Source organism: Phycodurus eques, chromosome 7 (genome assembly GCF_024500275.1).
Source record: "Phycodurus eques isolate BA_2022a chromosome 7, UOR_Pequ_1.1, whole genome shotgun sequence".
In the NCBI taxonomy this organism is placed as follows: Eukaryota; Metazoa; Chordata; class Actinopteri; order Syngnathiformes; family Syngnathidae; genus Phycodurus; species Phycodurus eques.
This window is the reverse complement of record NC_084531.1, coordinates 29,420,011-29,435,124: the sequence shown is the minus strand read 5'-3', so window position 1 is coordinate 29,435,124 and position 15,114 is coordinate 29,420,011. Positions and strand designations below refer to the sequence as shown.

Here is a 15,114-nt window from a genome sequence, read left to right as displayed (position 1 = left end):
GCTAAATGACTCAGAAACAACCTGACCAAAGATTTTATTCATACCTTGTGAGAAAAAGCCTTCCACAAAGTCGATGATGGAGGTTTGTTTTCCAGTCTGCCCCTTTAGAAGTGGCTATTTCGCTGTGCAACTATTTATGACATCCCCCCAATTGATCGTCTTCACCCACAGGTTCCACTGGATTCACTTTTATTTTTTCAAGCTAATAAAAAAAAATAAAAAATAAAAAATTCTTTTGGGGTGCATCTGGTGGTGCAACACGAGATAGTTTTTGTTTTTGTCAGTGTTTTCAGTGTGGGTCAGCCACAGTCTCTTGCTTTCTGCCACCCAGAAGTACCCAGGCACCTATTGTGGAATGGTCTATTGGGATATATTTTACCCTAACAGAAAGCACATTGTTCTCTCAGGAGTCATCCAAATGGCTTCACTGTCCTTCCTGGGCCAAAGGAGAAGCTGTGATGAAGAGTTAAAAAAAAATAAAATCATTGGACCAGGAGCTCTTTATGGCAGCCGTTTCTGCCTTTCGTTTTTCTTTGTCCCCTTTCCCCCTCTTTCATGTAAATGAATTCAGCTGAGACTAATTAGCAAAAGGTACTGGGTGTAGGCTGTCGCTGGAGGTCCTTGGTTAGCTTTTAATTGTGTCGGATCTTGAAGGGATGACCCTGGTTCTGTTTGGTTGGTGTGCCATCCGTAGGGTCTTTTTCTTTCATTTGTTTCCTTTATTTGCCAAGTATGTCCAAAAAACAATTTGTCTCCGGTAGTTGGAGCCGCTCTAGTACGACAACAGACAGTCAAATGACAGAGAACACTTTTGAGACATAAAGACATTGAGAGCAATGAAGGGTTGCTAGTTATCTGGTAATGCCGGTACGATTATTATTGTTATTTTTTTGACAATTGTGCAAAAAGATGTAGAGTCCTCTAGCTCTTAGAGCAGTTCAAATGACTAATCTCGCAATAGTCCGGTGCAATGACCATTGTGCAAAGGGCGCCGAGACTTCAAGGAGTGTATGCGGTTTAAAGTGACGAGTAGTGCGATCATCTGGGCTACTCTGGCATGAGTGTCCAGCATTGGTCAACAACAGATATGCAAATAGTGCAGCATGGCGAGACTACTACAGGTGAGTGCTTGAGTCGTATATAATTGGCCCGACAGAAATGTGACAACAAACTCAAGACAAAAGAAATTGGCAGCATGTTGCAATGGAATTGCAAATTTACTGTTTAAGAAGTTGATTGCAAGAAGCCGCAGGAAGTTCATCCTCTGCTGGGCCTTTTTGAGGACAGAGTTGATGTCGATCGCCCACTTCAGGTCCTGAGAGATTGTAATTCCCAGGAACTTGAAGGTCTCGACGGTTGACACAAGGCAGCTGGACAGCGTGAGGGGCAGCTGTGGCGAAGGATGCCTCCTGAGGTCCACAATCATCTCTACAGTCTTGAGCGTGTTCAGCTCCAGGTTGTGTCGGCCGCACCGCAGCGCCGCTTCCTGTCGATATGCAGACTCGTCACCGTCCTCGATGAGGCCGATGACAGTGGTGTCATCTGCAAACTTCAGGAGTTTGACAGCAGGGTGCGTTGAGGTGCAGTCGTTCGAGTAGAGAGAGAAGAGCAGCGGAGAGAGGACACGACCTTGGGGCGCCCCAGTGCTGCTGCTGCGTGTGGATGAGGTGGTCTCTCCCAGCCTCACCTGCTGTGTCCTGCCCGTCTGGAAGCTGTAAATCCACTGGCAGATGGCAGGCGAGACGCTGAGCTGGAGAAGCTAGGAGGAAAGGAGTTCAGGGATGATGGTGTGGAACGCTGAGCTTGAGTAGTTCAATAAATGTGTGCCTCAAAAGTATGGTATGGTTCCCAAAATGTGTGACCCGTTTGGTCCCCTTATTCAACTCATTAGCCACTACCTTGCACAACACAAATGAAAAGAAAAACCAGATATAATCCACAAAGCAAAAAAAACCCTTAAAAAAAAAACCCACAGCACATTCATTTGAGCTCTACCCTCACGTCAATGCACTCAACACGTACAACTTGTCTCTAAAAGTCATAAATTATGGATTGTCCCAAATTAGCATATTATCCATCCATAGTGACTGTCGAGGCTTCTGTATCAGGGGCAATTCCTTCATGACTTCCATTCGACACATTGAGCATACTCTTCTCTAAACTTATCACGCAGAACATTATAAATCACACGGTTGTACATTCTTTATCGTTATCCGGATGTTCAAACTCGACCTGAAGGTCTTAGTAGGATGGGTCTGGGTCTGGACCCTGGCGGTTTCCGTATAGACGAGTCTGCTCACAATGCCGCAGTTGCACGCTCCTTTTTAGTTACAGAGAAAAAACTCTCAACAACTGTGGGTTTTCTTAATTAACTCCCTCAAGCCGCCGTTTTCTTTGACTATATATGTGAGTGAGAGGGTAAAAAAGAAAGTGGGGGAAAAAAATTAGCAGAGGGCTCCGACGAGTTGGAAAGCAGAATCTTTTGCCCGAGGCCTGGATCGATCGGCTTCTCACAGTAGAAGTCCCAGCTTCCCTGCGGTTAGGCTGGCTGTTGCGTTAGCTCATCGCACAAAAGCAAAGAACAAGGGAGGGAGGGAGAATCGAGGGAGATAAGAGAGTAAGGGGGGGTAGAAAAGCTGAAGGTGGGCAATTGGAAGCAGCCGTGGAAAAGAAAGCACAAGAAAGGAATAATGGTAAGATAAGTCAAAGATGCAGATCTTGTATGGAAAAGATCATTTCTGCCTGTAGTTTCTGCCTCTATGCACCTGTACAGAGAGCCAGGGACAGAATCATCCTTCACGTCCCCCTGTGTTGGCCCCCCTCTCACACCCCTGGTGAGAGGTAATGGTGCTGAAGTAACCGAGGTCATTCAGCGGGGACGTCCAGTGAATTCAATCAGGGGCACAAAGCGAGTAGAATAGCATTGTATTACAGATACCCGGCACCCAAGCACGCTGTGGAATCTCCTCGCAAACACATTTCCAAGTGTCAGCCAGAACATTTCGGCAGCAGTGTGCAGGCCCTCTTGAAATTGCATCGTTTTTATTCGTAGACCAAAGAAATTCATTTTCAAATCCATTTTGAGAGCTTGCCCAGGCGCAAAACTGCGGGTGTGTTGATCATCCATCCATTTTGGACCGCTTATTCTTATTCGGCTAGTGCGTGAGCTGGAGCCTATCCCAGCTGACCTTGGGCAAAAGGTGGTCTACACCCTGGAAGGGCTTTGAGATTTTGTCATTTGGCAGCAAAGTTTGACTCACTATAAAACTCAAATGTTTAACAACTCGGGTCATTTTGGCCATTTCTAGGGTTCCTTCAAAAGGCGGACTTGTCCTAGAGAGTTTGTTCAATTGCTACCATATTTGAACCAAGTGTACGAGAAAAATGTGCGGTGATAGATACATTGGGAAATATTTGCGTTTTTGTCTTTGCGTGTGAGCATAGCATGACAGCAACGTTTATCTTGTTGTAAACCACAAAAATCTATTAATTCAGATCATTTTGGCTACTTCCACGGGTCATTCAAAGATGGACTGGTCCTAGAGTTCCTTGTCCGATGGCTTTCAAACCACGTACGTAGACAGACAAGACGATGTAAAATTGTGAAGCATTGGATTTTGTCGTCATTGCACGTGGGCAGAGCGTGAAATTTGATGACTCACCATAAAACAAGAAATCCGACGTTGACCAAGCGTGTTGTTTGTGTCCCTGCAAGATAATTCCTTAGAGGAGGGATGCGGTGTCGTCATCGCCAGTCCAACAACAGCCCTCGCACATTTTGCAGTGGCCCCCACATGTTAATAGTTAATGGCGCCTCCGCAAAACCCCAAACTTCAGGCTTCAAATTAGAGAGGCGCTATCTTAAATCAGGGAAAGGGGAAGCGAGCAGTGGGAAGTTACTGGCGGAGCTCTTCAAAGTCCTCTTTAATAAAACATGTTCCCCCTACCTCGCCTGCATGGTGAGGGGGCGGCGGAGGGAGTGTGCTAGCATCAGTACAGTACGCCACTCGTCTAGGAGGCGGGGGGGGGGGGGGGGGGGGGCTCGTTACTAGATAGTCTGTGATGGCAACAGGCTGCAAATGGAGGTTAATTCATCCAGTTGCACTTCAGACAGCTCCGGAGCATAGCAATCCGTTTTATGAAGCCAAGCCTTTACTCGTTATACGGGATTGATATGTCACTCAAGTCTGTCGCATTGCTTTAATCAGATGCTTTTAATAGCCATTATTCAGATTACCAATTCTTCGTGAGCTCTGCTTGAACAGGGCATGAATAATGGCTTAAAGGAGTGATTATTTTATTGAGTTATTTGGAAAATACTATGTGCCCTTATGTGCTAAAGCCAAGGTTTCCATTAGATTTTATTTATTTTTTTTACAAAGTTTACTGGAATATCAGGAATATGGTTGTTGGCATTGTTCGAGTCACAATATCATAAAGAAATCATGAAATACTGTACATAAATCATGACACATGGCTTGAAGGTTCTCCAAGGGGATGGTGTTGGTATTTCAGATAGCACTCCCTAGCTTTTCATGAATAGTGCAGGGGATGCTGGGTTTATTTGCGATTTCAAGGTTACGAACTGCACACAATGAGCTCGTTTGCGCAGGTGATTGTCGGGCTTCCTCTGCTTCTCTTGCTGGTTCCAATTCAGGGATTGTCTGTTGACATTGTCGTATTTGCAAAATGTGTGGCCGATCCAACCCCATTCGCGATGAAGATATGTAACCTCTTCTTTTTTTTTTTTTTTTTTTACCTCCCTTTCCCACTGTGACTTTTCCTCTGCTCAATGAACAGGTGTGACGTGTGCTTCTCTTTATTTGCTTTTTGGTATCATCAGACACCGTTTGCAGTCATAAGTCACCATCAATACTCCGTATAAATGAACATAACATCAGTTCCAAGATCAGGATGAAATACAGTGGAGCATACAAATATCCATATTTGTTTTTGTTAATGCAAATAAGAATGACCTTGTTCCCCTTGCCAAGGGAGCTTATCTAAGATTCAGATATCTACGATTCTTCGGCTGTGTTCCTCCTTTCTGGAGCTTTCGTCTGTCCTGGACATGGTTTTGAAATTCAGGACTTGTTTCTCTGCTTTGTGCCCTGAAGCTCTTTCTGGAGCTTTGCTCTGTCTTGGACATTGTCTTGAGACTCAGGACTTATGCCTGTTTGTTTTGCCCTGAAGTTCTTCTTTCCTAACTCTCAAAGAGAACTAGCTTCTCCCTGGGATGGCTCAGACCAGTTCCTCTGTGACATAGGCTTGAAAAAAATATACAGTATGTAATTAAAAAAAAACGTGATATGGAGAACATGTCGATTTACCCGGATTTAATTTCTTGGTCCACATGATATTGAGTATCAATCACAAACATTTGTTAAGGAAAGTCTGTAGTGCTGCCGACTGAATGATTGTTAATTTTATCCTGTATTTGATAGTTTGTCCAACGCCCGGTAGCAATATTAATAGCTACCGCCTGCCCTACTGTACACTGACATTTTTTCCACAGCCGCAGCCATGCATTAGGAAGAACTGATAGAAAACACATGGCGGTGTGTTTGCAGTGTTGCATGAAAGGAAACTCCCAGCAGCCAGAAAGAGAAAGCAAGAGCTAGAGCTAGAAAAAAAAAAAAAAAACAACAACTCACATTTGATAGCATTTGATGATGGCTGTAGTAATAATTATACCTACTGTCATGCCTCCGAAGTATTGTGGTAATGCGTTACCTCCAATGTGTTGCACCGGGCGGTGAACACCGTACCTCCTTGTGTTGAAGTGATTAATCTTACTGCGGCGCTGTCCCTAATTATGCTGACGACTTGGAAATGTGTGGCGAGGGCGACCACACTAAAAAGATGCTTCCTCAGCAGCAGTAGTTAATGGGGGGGGATGGGCAGAGGGCACAAAGGATGGGGGGGGCACGGCGGCAGCGTCACGGCACGCCGGGTGAATGAAATGCAAGCCTCCAATTAGACCCGACTCTTTTTAATTGGCGCTCAATGTGTCGCAAAGGCCAGCGCTGGCAGATATGGTGACTTGAAAGGTGGGGCGGGGGTGGGATCGGGGGCTACTTTTGACCGCTATTATGAGTGGAACACCAGCAGGAAGCTAATTAGCATGGAAAGCAGGTTGTCTCGCCACAGCCGACTAGTCGGGGAGTAATTTGACCTGAGATAACGCGGAGGTGTTAAGAAGCTCCTTCGGTGTGGTTTCAGTTCACCGCTCCTATTTGTCACCCAGCGACGCGGCCGCGCATCCTTGTCTTATCTTTTATCACTTCATTTCCTTTTGCCTTCAAGGTGCGCCGCCGCCGCCTTTGCCCTCCGCTGCACCGTTTGATCTACGAGGCACATGACCGGAGCCTTATCAAACGGAATGTTTCTGTAATTAAAAGTTACACATTCATAGGAAAGCCACACATAATCAAATCAATGGATGGGAACTTCTTATTGCGAGAGCCCACACAACATTTTACACATATTCATTTTGGTGGAATTTAAATTGGGTATGTGTTGTGGTTTGAAACCCAGAAATTGGTTAACGGTGCCCCTGGGGATTGTTTTGCTTCATGCTTGCTCCATGAAATGTGATAGCAATGTCTGTCACGAGTAGACCCACAAAAAGAGTTCAAGAAGTCGTGCGAGAAAAGACACAGAAGGTCTGGCGTTTTGTTGTGAAGCGACCGTTGTTGACTTGGTTTTAGCCATTTACAGGGATCCTTCAAAGAGGAAGTCTTCTTAGCGATTTGATCGGATTGGTGCCAAATTGAAACAACGTTAACTCGAAATTTTTGGTCAGCATTGTAGAAATGGGTTTTTGTCATTGGGTGTGGGCGGAGCATGTTGCCGCAGTTTGATGAACATAAAACACGGAAAATCTGAAAATTTACAGGAGCTCCACAAGGTCAGAGCTCGACGTTATGTCCAAAATGCTTATAACTCGAGAGACATTCCCCGACTGTTATCAACGTTTCATTTTCCAAACGTGTCATTGATTAATTATTACATTCACGAATATCATCAGCCCATGTTTTAGTGCATTACTCAACCGACCAAGTTAAGAATATGTAGTCAGAGGTGGCCAAAGATCAACCGCCTCCATTATTGTATAATGCCGCCATTATTGCAAGTTATTCCACTGATGAAGCCATTTTTAGAATGGACTGTGTATGTAAAAACATACAAGGGGTTGTCAGTTTACAACGTAGCTCTTTTCCTACGGTGGCAGCGCAACTCGAATTTGTACTTAAGTCGGAATGTGACGTGAAGTCATAATTCAGGGGAATATAAGTATGCAGACAATATTCAGACAAGCCAATGAAAAACAGCAAGTTTGGCGGAAAGAGAGCTTGCCCTCTTGTGCCGTCGTCTCACGCTCGTCTGCAAACTAGTTTACGTGCCGTTTGTACCTCGAGACCGTCGTAAACCGAGGACCACCTGGACCCTCACGCTAAACTGACGAATAGTAAAAAATGAATTCACGGATTCCCCACGGATAATGGCTGACAGGGACCAAACCCTGTTACGAATAACAAGAAGAAAAAAAAATGTGAGAAATTGACACCCCCAAGAACTGTTGCCTATATTCATAGTTTCAACTGTGAACAAACTATGATCCCAAAACAGTTTAGACATTTCAAACTCATATGACATTACTCGTCAAAAATAATGCATCTGGAGTACGCGTGTACATGCACAAGAGGTCAGAGGTTCTCTGGAGCTTCCACTTCAACAACCCAGGCTAAATTCAGCTCCACCCTGACGTACAACATGTGTCTCTCTCTGTCGAGATGGATCACTGCAACATACATTGCTGGCACCGGATTACAGTGAACGACCGCGTATTCAAGTTTAGGGATTTGTGATTTTGCCTATTCGTGGATTTTTGTTGTTGGTGGAAAATTGAAAATTGCTTTGGCTCTATGTGGTGTTATCTTGGCACTGACGTGAGTTGAGGAGCTTCATTTAAACAAGCGCTGTCTTTTCTCATCTTCTTGTGGCATCTATGAGCAAAAGCGATGCAGCAAACATCTTTTAGGCAGAGCTGCAATTAATTAGCAGAGTTTTCACCATGACATCACGCGTACATTTGGAGTTCACTGTACTGTCCTACTTTCCTGTTTAGACAGGTCTTTGGGGGCAGCTTGGGGTGTCTTGGAAAGACCACAACAATGTGAATAGGTGCATTAATGAAGAGTGAAATGTGAATACGCGGGGAATAACTGTATATACAAAAATTGAGTAACTGTATGATTACAAGGCTAAATGGTAAATGTTGTCACATTTTTCTTGTTTCAGGATCCCGTCTGCGCCAAGAAGACACGCCGCCCCGGATCGTGGAGCATCCGTCCGACCTGATCGTATCCAAAGGCGAGCCGGCCACCCTCAACTGTAAGGCGGAGGGCCGGCCCTCGCCCACCGTGGAGTGGTACAAGGACGGCGAACGGGTGGAGACGGACCGGGACGACCCGCGCTCGCACCGCATGCTGCTGCCCAGCGGCTCGCTCTTCTTCCTGCGCATCGTGCACGGGCGGCGGAGCAAGCCGGACGAAGGCTCCTATGTCTGCGTTGCCCGCAACTACCTTGGAGAGGCAGTGAGCCACAACGCCTCCCTGGAAGTAGCCAGTAAGTGCAGCATGTCTTCTTATCTCCTCCTTCGGGGGTTTCTGCTGGAAGTTCTGAATAGAAGGCTCCGGTTTCCCCCCAGTGTTTTCTGGCATCAATGTGCTCATTGAGTTGGATAATCTCTCAGGAGATGGGCAGGATATGTTTGGCCCAGTGGTCTCCGTAGGCCTGCGGAGCCTTGAGAGTGAGGGGGCCGGTGGGGGAGCTGTGTGAGCCTGATCATTCCAGGGTGAGTGCTCCTCTAAAGGGCCCTTAGTAGGTGGTCAGAAGCCACAATGGCAACAAAGGCCTTTCTGTTTTGGCCCGGCTTCTGCCGTTTGTTAGCGGGAGCGATATGAAGTTTTAAATCTCATCTTGAACCCTAAAGAAGTCATTTAAATGTCCTCACTCATTTTTCCAAATTCTGTCATCTTCCAAAACACGAGTGTGAAACATTGTATACATTCATTCATGCATCTTCCATTGCGCTAATCCTTACTAGGGTCGCGGGCGTGCTGGAGCCTATCCCAGCTATCTTCGGGCGAGAGGCGGTGTACACCATGAACTAGTCGCCAGCCAATCGCAGGGCACATACAAACAAACAACCATCGGCACTCACATTCACGCCGACGGGCAATTTATAGAGTCTTCGATCAACCTACCACGTATGTTTTTGGGATGTGGGAGGAAAGCGGAGTGTCCGGAGAAAAGCCACGCAGGCCTGGGGAGAACATGCAAACTCCACACAGGCGGCACCGGGATTTGCACATGTGCTAAGCAGTCGTCCATTTTATACAGTACATTTATTTTATTTTATTTTATTGCCATTTTAAAGGAGTCAGCATTTAACACAACCATATCAAATATGAATTGTATTTTCACCACTATGTTTACATCAGCCTACCATTGAACAAAATGAATCAATTATACAGAACAAATATATGCACATGTAATCAATTAACCATTGATGAACCACAATGCAGAGTACAATTTTGAAAGAACTCAATTTCAGTAGCAAGGAACCCTAAAACAGCAAAACATGACATTTTGCTGCATGCTTTGAATGGAAAAAATAGTGCCATCTTGTGGACAAATATATAAAAAAAAATACAATTGAAAGTGAATTGTTCCGATGGAAATGTTCATATCAGGTATTGTGTTACGGTAGTTGATGTTTAAAAACTGTGAACCGGGAATAAAGAAATCCATTTTCAGTGGTTGACAAAGGGTTGTTTTTTTGTTTCTTGGAACAGATGTGTTTTATGCAGAGCTTTGCCATTTTAGGCTAGTTTAAGGAACAGAAGTGTCAATTCCATTAATGAATTAATTAATACCATTTGACAAATTCCACAAATCTTACCTAAATTAATTGAACACAGCCCAAGTGGCTTGAAAATGGAATAACACAAAATGTCCCAAAGAAAGTGTTAAATTTGGATTTTGTCAATTAGTTCCGATTTATTGATCAATTTAAGATGCTCATCGTGTTTATAATGAGTGATAATCTGCGCGAACACGCACATTGCCGTGATGCTGCGAAGGCCGCTATTGCGTGTCGCTAATCTCTTGATGCTTCGTGTCGGACATCTCGGATATCAAGCGTTTCTCTGACGTGGCCCCGAGGCCTGACACCAGCTCGCTGGCTGTAATCTAATCAAGATGGGAAAGGAGAGAATCACGCGTGAGGTCGGACCTCACCTCGATGGGAGGTGTTCCTGCATGTTTTTTTCTTTTTTATAGTGCAAGGAACCATATTTGCTAACTTCGACATCAGTGGGAATTGATACCCTATTGAAACCATGTTTCATCGAAGCCAATCATCAAGGAATCAAAATAATGCCAAAGCAAAAAGTCTCAAACGCCCCCCAAATAAATTACAGAAAAAAAATTCTCAAACAAACCAAAAAAAATGACAGGGAAAAAAATCTCAAACTCAAATTTTTAGATTTTTTTAAATTGACCTAGTAGTGTACACCGGAATGTTCCGAGCTCCTCTCCTGAGTCCTGTCTTGACAAAGCAACATGAAATTTGGTAGACATGTACATAATGAGTAGCCACCCAAAAAGTCTCAAAAACCATGCCTGAAAACACACAGGAAGTTTAACATTTCGGTTTAAAGCAGACATTTTAGGCTCATTTCCCCCCAGTTTCAGGGATCTTTCAAAAACAAATTCATCTGAGAGATGTCCGATTTCTACCAAATTTGCTACCACGCATACTAAATAGTGAGAAATTTGAGTTTTCCACGTTGCGTGGGAGTGGAGCATGGCAGCCAACTAAAAAAGTCAGCTCCACAAAATCAGAGCTTGCCCACGACAGGCAGAAATATTGTGGAGATGCAAAAACTTGCCTCCTTACAATTCCTTCAACCTCTTAATTCTATAGTTGCATTCATTTAAACTGGGAAAGCAGAAAACGTCGCTGAAAATCTCAGCTCCTACTTGCAAACTTTTGTTTGATTTCAGGCGGAAAAATACCATTTTAGCACAGCTATGTTTTTCTTTTCATGTTCAATTGTGACGCTTTGACGTCGTCAGCGGGAAATTCCTGCTTTCTCAGCAACCTCCGATGCAAAATCTCTGCTGGCAAAAATTGAAATAAGTTTTGAGAAGCTCCCATGGACATAAATCACTTCAGATGACGCTAAAATGTGCATAAGACACCCTTTCCACGGGTCAAGCTAAGAATATTTTCTCACGTCCGTGGATGATACATGTGCAGTGTTTATGTCAGAGATGGGTTTTGTCATGTAGAGGGGATAAAAAAAAGAAAAGAAAAACAAGCCACTTGGCAAGCCGCGCGAGCGCATGAGCGGCGTTGGCTGGCTCTTAACTGCGGGCTGCTTTATTCTGCGCCGGGTTCAAACAGACCTCGTAATGACAAGCCGCCGCGATGCCGCTGAGCTTCTCACCCCTCGGTGCAGCTCATGCTTAACTGCACATAATTATGTAGTCGCTGCAGCAGAGATGGATCACCCGCTCTACAGCCGGGCCCAGCAACACGGAGGCTCATTTTTAAGGCCTCGTTTATAACTCCTGCCAGTTGATAAATGCACAAAAGTTCGGGGAGTTTAATCTGACCTTGCAAAAGGGGGGGGGGGGGGGGGAAAGGCTACTCTGTTATGGAGGAACGCATGATCATCATAACGGTGTTTATCGACTTTTTCACCATGACATCACATGTACTCGGGTACGTGGGCGCAGGTGGTGAAAACACAAGAATTCGCATCGTAAACAAACCCCTTTTCTTTCATTTGTCCAAGGCAGAGCGATTGAGACAGTGAAATGGATAGCGCGTCTTCTCGCAGGCTAGCCATTGTTTTGCTAAATTAGTCAAAAGACAACACAAGCCAACATGTTGGGCTGCAACGATCAATCGAAGGATTTCAATAATCCACGTCCACCACGAAGAACATAAATTTTAGGGGGATGTTATTGCACTTTCTCTCACTCACTCGCCGCCTCTTGTTAACACAATCCGAGTTTCAACAAGTCCTGTTTGTCCTGGCTGGGACGTATGGGTGGGTGGGAGCTAACCCAGTTTGTTTTGTTAATCATTAAACACATTTAGACAGTCGACTTCGCAATCTCTCGCAAGCCCGGTTTGATGCATTAAGCCCGAATCATGTTTGCGTTGCGCGTTCAAACGTCCCTGAGATTTTAGCCTCAGGTTCTGGTTGCTGACACTTGCATTGGGGAGTATGTGAAATAGATCTGCCCACTGTCTGGTGTTCTTAGACTCATCACCTCTTGGCACTTCTGGCTTGACATTCAATATACTTAATAACCAGTTTTAAGTCTTGTCTAGTTCCTACACTGCGAAAACTCAAATCTAACCGAGATTCAATATCTCGAATCAAGGCAAAATATGCTTGTTCTTTTTCTTTGTCACCCAAGACACTATTTGGTCTGACCAGGCGGGTTTTGTGTAAGACCATTTCACTTGCTTCTAGCATTTTCTTTCTCCTTAAAAACCTTAATATGCTAATATAACTTGTTATTGATATTTTGTTACTGGTTATGAGAAAGTAGTTTACAAAATAGTTTACTTTTATAGCTGTAGGTACTTTAAATAGACTATCAGTGTTTTTTTTCAGGCTAGCTATGTGGACCCTTTTCAGTGTGTCCAATTGGCTGATCATTTTGCATAAATGAATTAATATAGTCCTCATTTGAGTACTTTGTTTCTTGTTGATGAAGCTTGGTTATTACAGTGTCAGACTGTAATGGCCTTCGGTTGGATCGCCTGTGTCATTCAGACAGAAATTGCCAAAGGAAGACATTGCCATGTGTACTCGTGTGTCTGATGCAGCAGTGGAGCCCAAACCCGGCAAATGCTGAACAAATGCCTCGACAAAAGCTGCCTTTGATGGCAAGCGTGAAAGGGGCTCATGACGATGCTGAATAAGTTTCTTTTCTGCCTTGTCACAAAACCAAGTAGCTAACAAAGTTTCCCCTTTGGTACATCGGCTGCTGGGCGCACCACCAATCGTCAATTTGTCACAACGGTCAGAACAATTCATATCGTATTCTACCCACTTAGTGCCCGACTATATTCCACATCACTTGGAATGATTCTTGTTTGAATTAGCGTCTCTTCTCTGCAAGCCTTCACTCTGTCCCATAGCCCGAGGCTTTATGAGCCACATCAGTCCCCCAACTGCACTGCGCTCCCTCTGCAAAACTTCCCTTCGCTTGCCAGCCACATCTGAAAACTGGCAGTTTGGTTTCTTCCAGCTTTGTGGCTAAACTGTCGCCGCGGTTACTCATGCAGATTTTGTGGGGCGACTCCGAATTATTACCTATTCCAAATAATGTTGGACATTTGCTCAATTGTCCTTCCTGTTAGGATAACAGTCGATGAAATGTGAGTTGTTAATGCAATGGGAGAATCTCTCAGTAAATGTGCTGGACTCGTGTTTCAATGCCTGTGATGTCCTGAGCACAATGATGCTGCATGTTTTTGGAATGCGGGCGGAAGATGGAGTACCTGGAGAAAACCCACGCAAGCCAGGGTAAAAATGCAAACTTGACACAGAAAGGGCAGAGCTGGCATTCAAACTCCAAACTGCAAGGCAGATGTGCAAACCCCTCGGTTGCAGAAAAGTAATATCATGGTTATTTATTTGATACATCAGAATGCACTCCGAGGCCCCGAGAGGCTCTATGAATAGATGTTTCCTCCCGTCTCCTGCATGTCCAGATAGTAAGGTGAGGTAATGGACCGCTTCACTCGAGCAGGCGATGACCTCTGTCTAGTGGCACAGCCGTTCAGGATTGGCTGCCGGCCCGGCGTCCGATCCCTCAATCCCCTGAACAGTGGTGCAGTTGACTTTTAGCACCACAAACTCAATCACGCTTTGTCATATTCATCTCACCGCCTGTCGTCACGTGCAGCCAGCTGCTCCTCGCGGGGTGTTTATGTCGGCATCTGATGTGTTGAAGGGGACACGTTCTGTCCTGACTGATTCGGGGGCCATATGTATGTATCATCTGCACAGTTGAGGGCAGTTGTTTGGCATGCACGAGTCTAAAGGCAGCATGTCCACCTCCCACTGTTCTGAGCTCTTCCCCCCCCCCCCCCCCCCCCCCCCTCCCCCCCCAACCACTGTCTCTTTCATGCAATACCATGCACTTCATCTGTTGGCTCACAAAAGATTGATCGTCCTTAAGAAATTGCTTCCTGGCGAATCCTCAAAAATGATTGTCAAACTTCAATGCCATGCGCTGGTCACATTAGATAGTATAAGTTAAAAAGAAAACCTTGGCAATTTATCGTCTCCCATCTGTCTAGCATACCTGCTAATGCCAGCTTCAAATCGAAATGGTCATGGTTTCATGCATGGGTCACTGAGAACTTTCGTGTATGTTAATGGTGCACATCCACCTGATTTGGTTTCTTTAGGAGAAACTGGTGTTGGTTGCTACTTTTTTTTTCTTTTTCCTAACTCTTCAAAGGGGGCTGCTTAATGAGTTTTGGGGTGTTTGTTACAAGTTACATAAATGTGACTTTGGGGTTATATTGAGCCCCCCCCCCCCAAAAAAAAGACAAATACATTTGTTTGGCTGAATTCCTGTAAAAGATTTGATTTAAGTACGACCTTTGGAAATGGGGCGAACATGGTACTTTTACGAAGTCATCCAACTTCCTGTTCAGTTAAGGACAAGAGTCCTCGAGACTTCTCATAGGTCCTGTCATGAACGACACCTCCGCTAAATGTTGCGTTGATAGCTGAAACTCGTGGGGGCGGGTGATTTATTTATTTTTTTCCCGCTCTCAACACTTCAGGAGGGCGTTAGCGAGTTGATTTTGAAGACTCGTTTTCAGGACCCCGTAATTGCGTTGAGGCTTGGACAATTACTGGCTTTACCAATGTAGGAGATTTTCCGTACAATCTACTTACTTCTATTTTTAATGTTTTCTTTCTTAAAGGAGTCATCGCTCTTCAATCATGTTTGTCTCTTCCTTGTGGTTGTTGTAGCATCATCCCATTTAAACATAGA

The 15,114-nt window shown here is 44.7% G+C and overlaps 1 protein-coding gene across 2 annotated transcripts in view; it reads left to right on the top strand.

Annotated features, from left to right (window-relative positions):
• Positions 1 to 15,114, top strand: part of robo1 (roundabout, axon guidance receptor, homolog 1 (Drosophila)) — a 156,899-nt gene that overhangs the window by 18,621 nt on the left and 123,164 nt on the right. For both annotated transcript variants that reach the window (XM_061681304.1, XM_061681303.1), the window contains exon 2: positions 8,305 to 8,631. In XM_061681304.1, the coding sequence (XP_061537288.1) occupies positions 8,305 to 8,631 (327 nt within the window). The remainder of the gene's footprint in view (positions 1 to 8,304; positions 8,632 to 15,114) is intronic.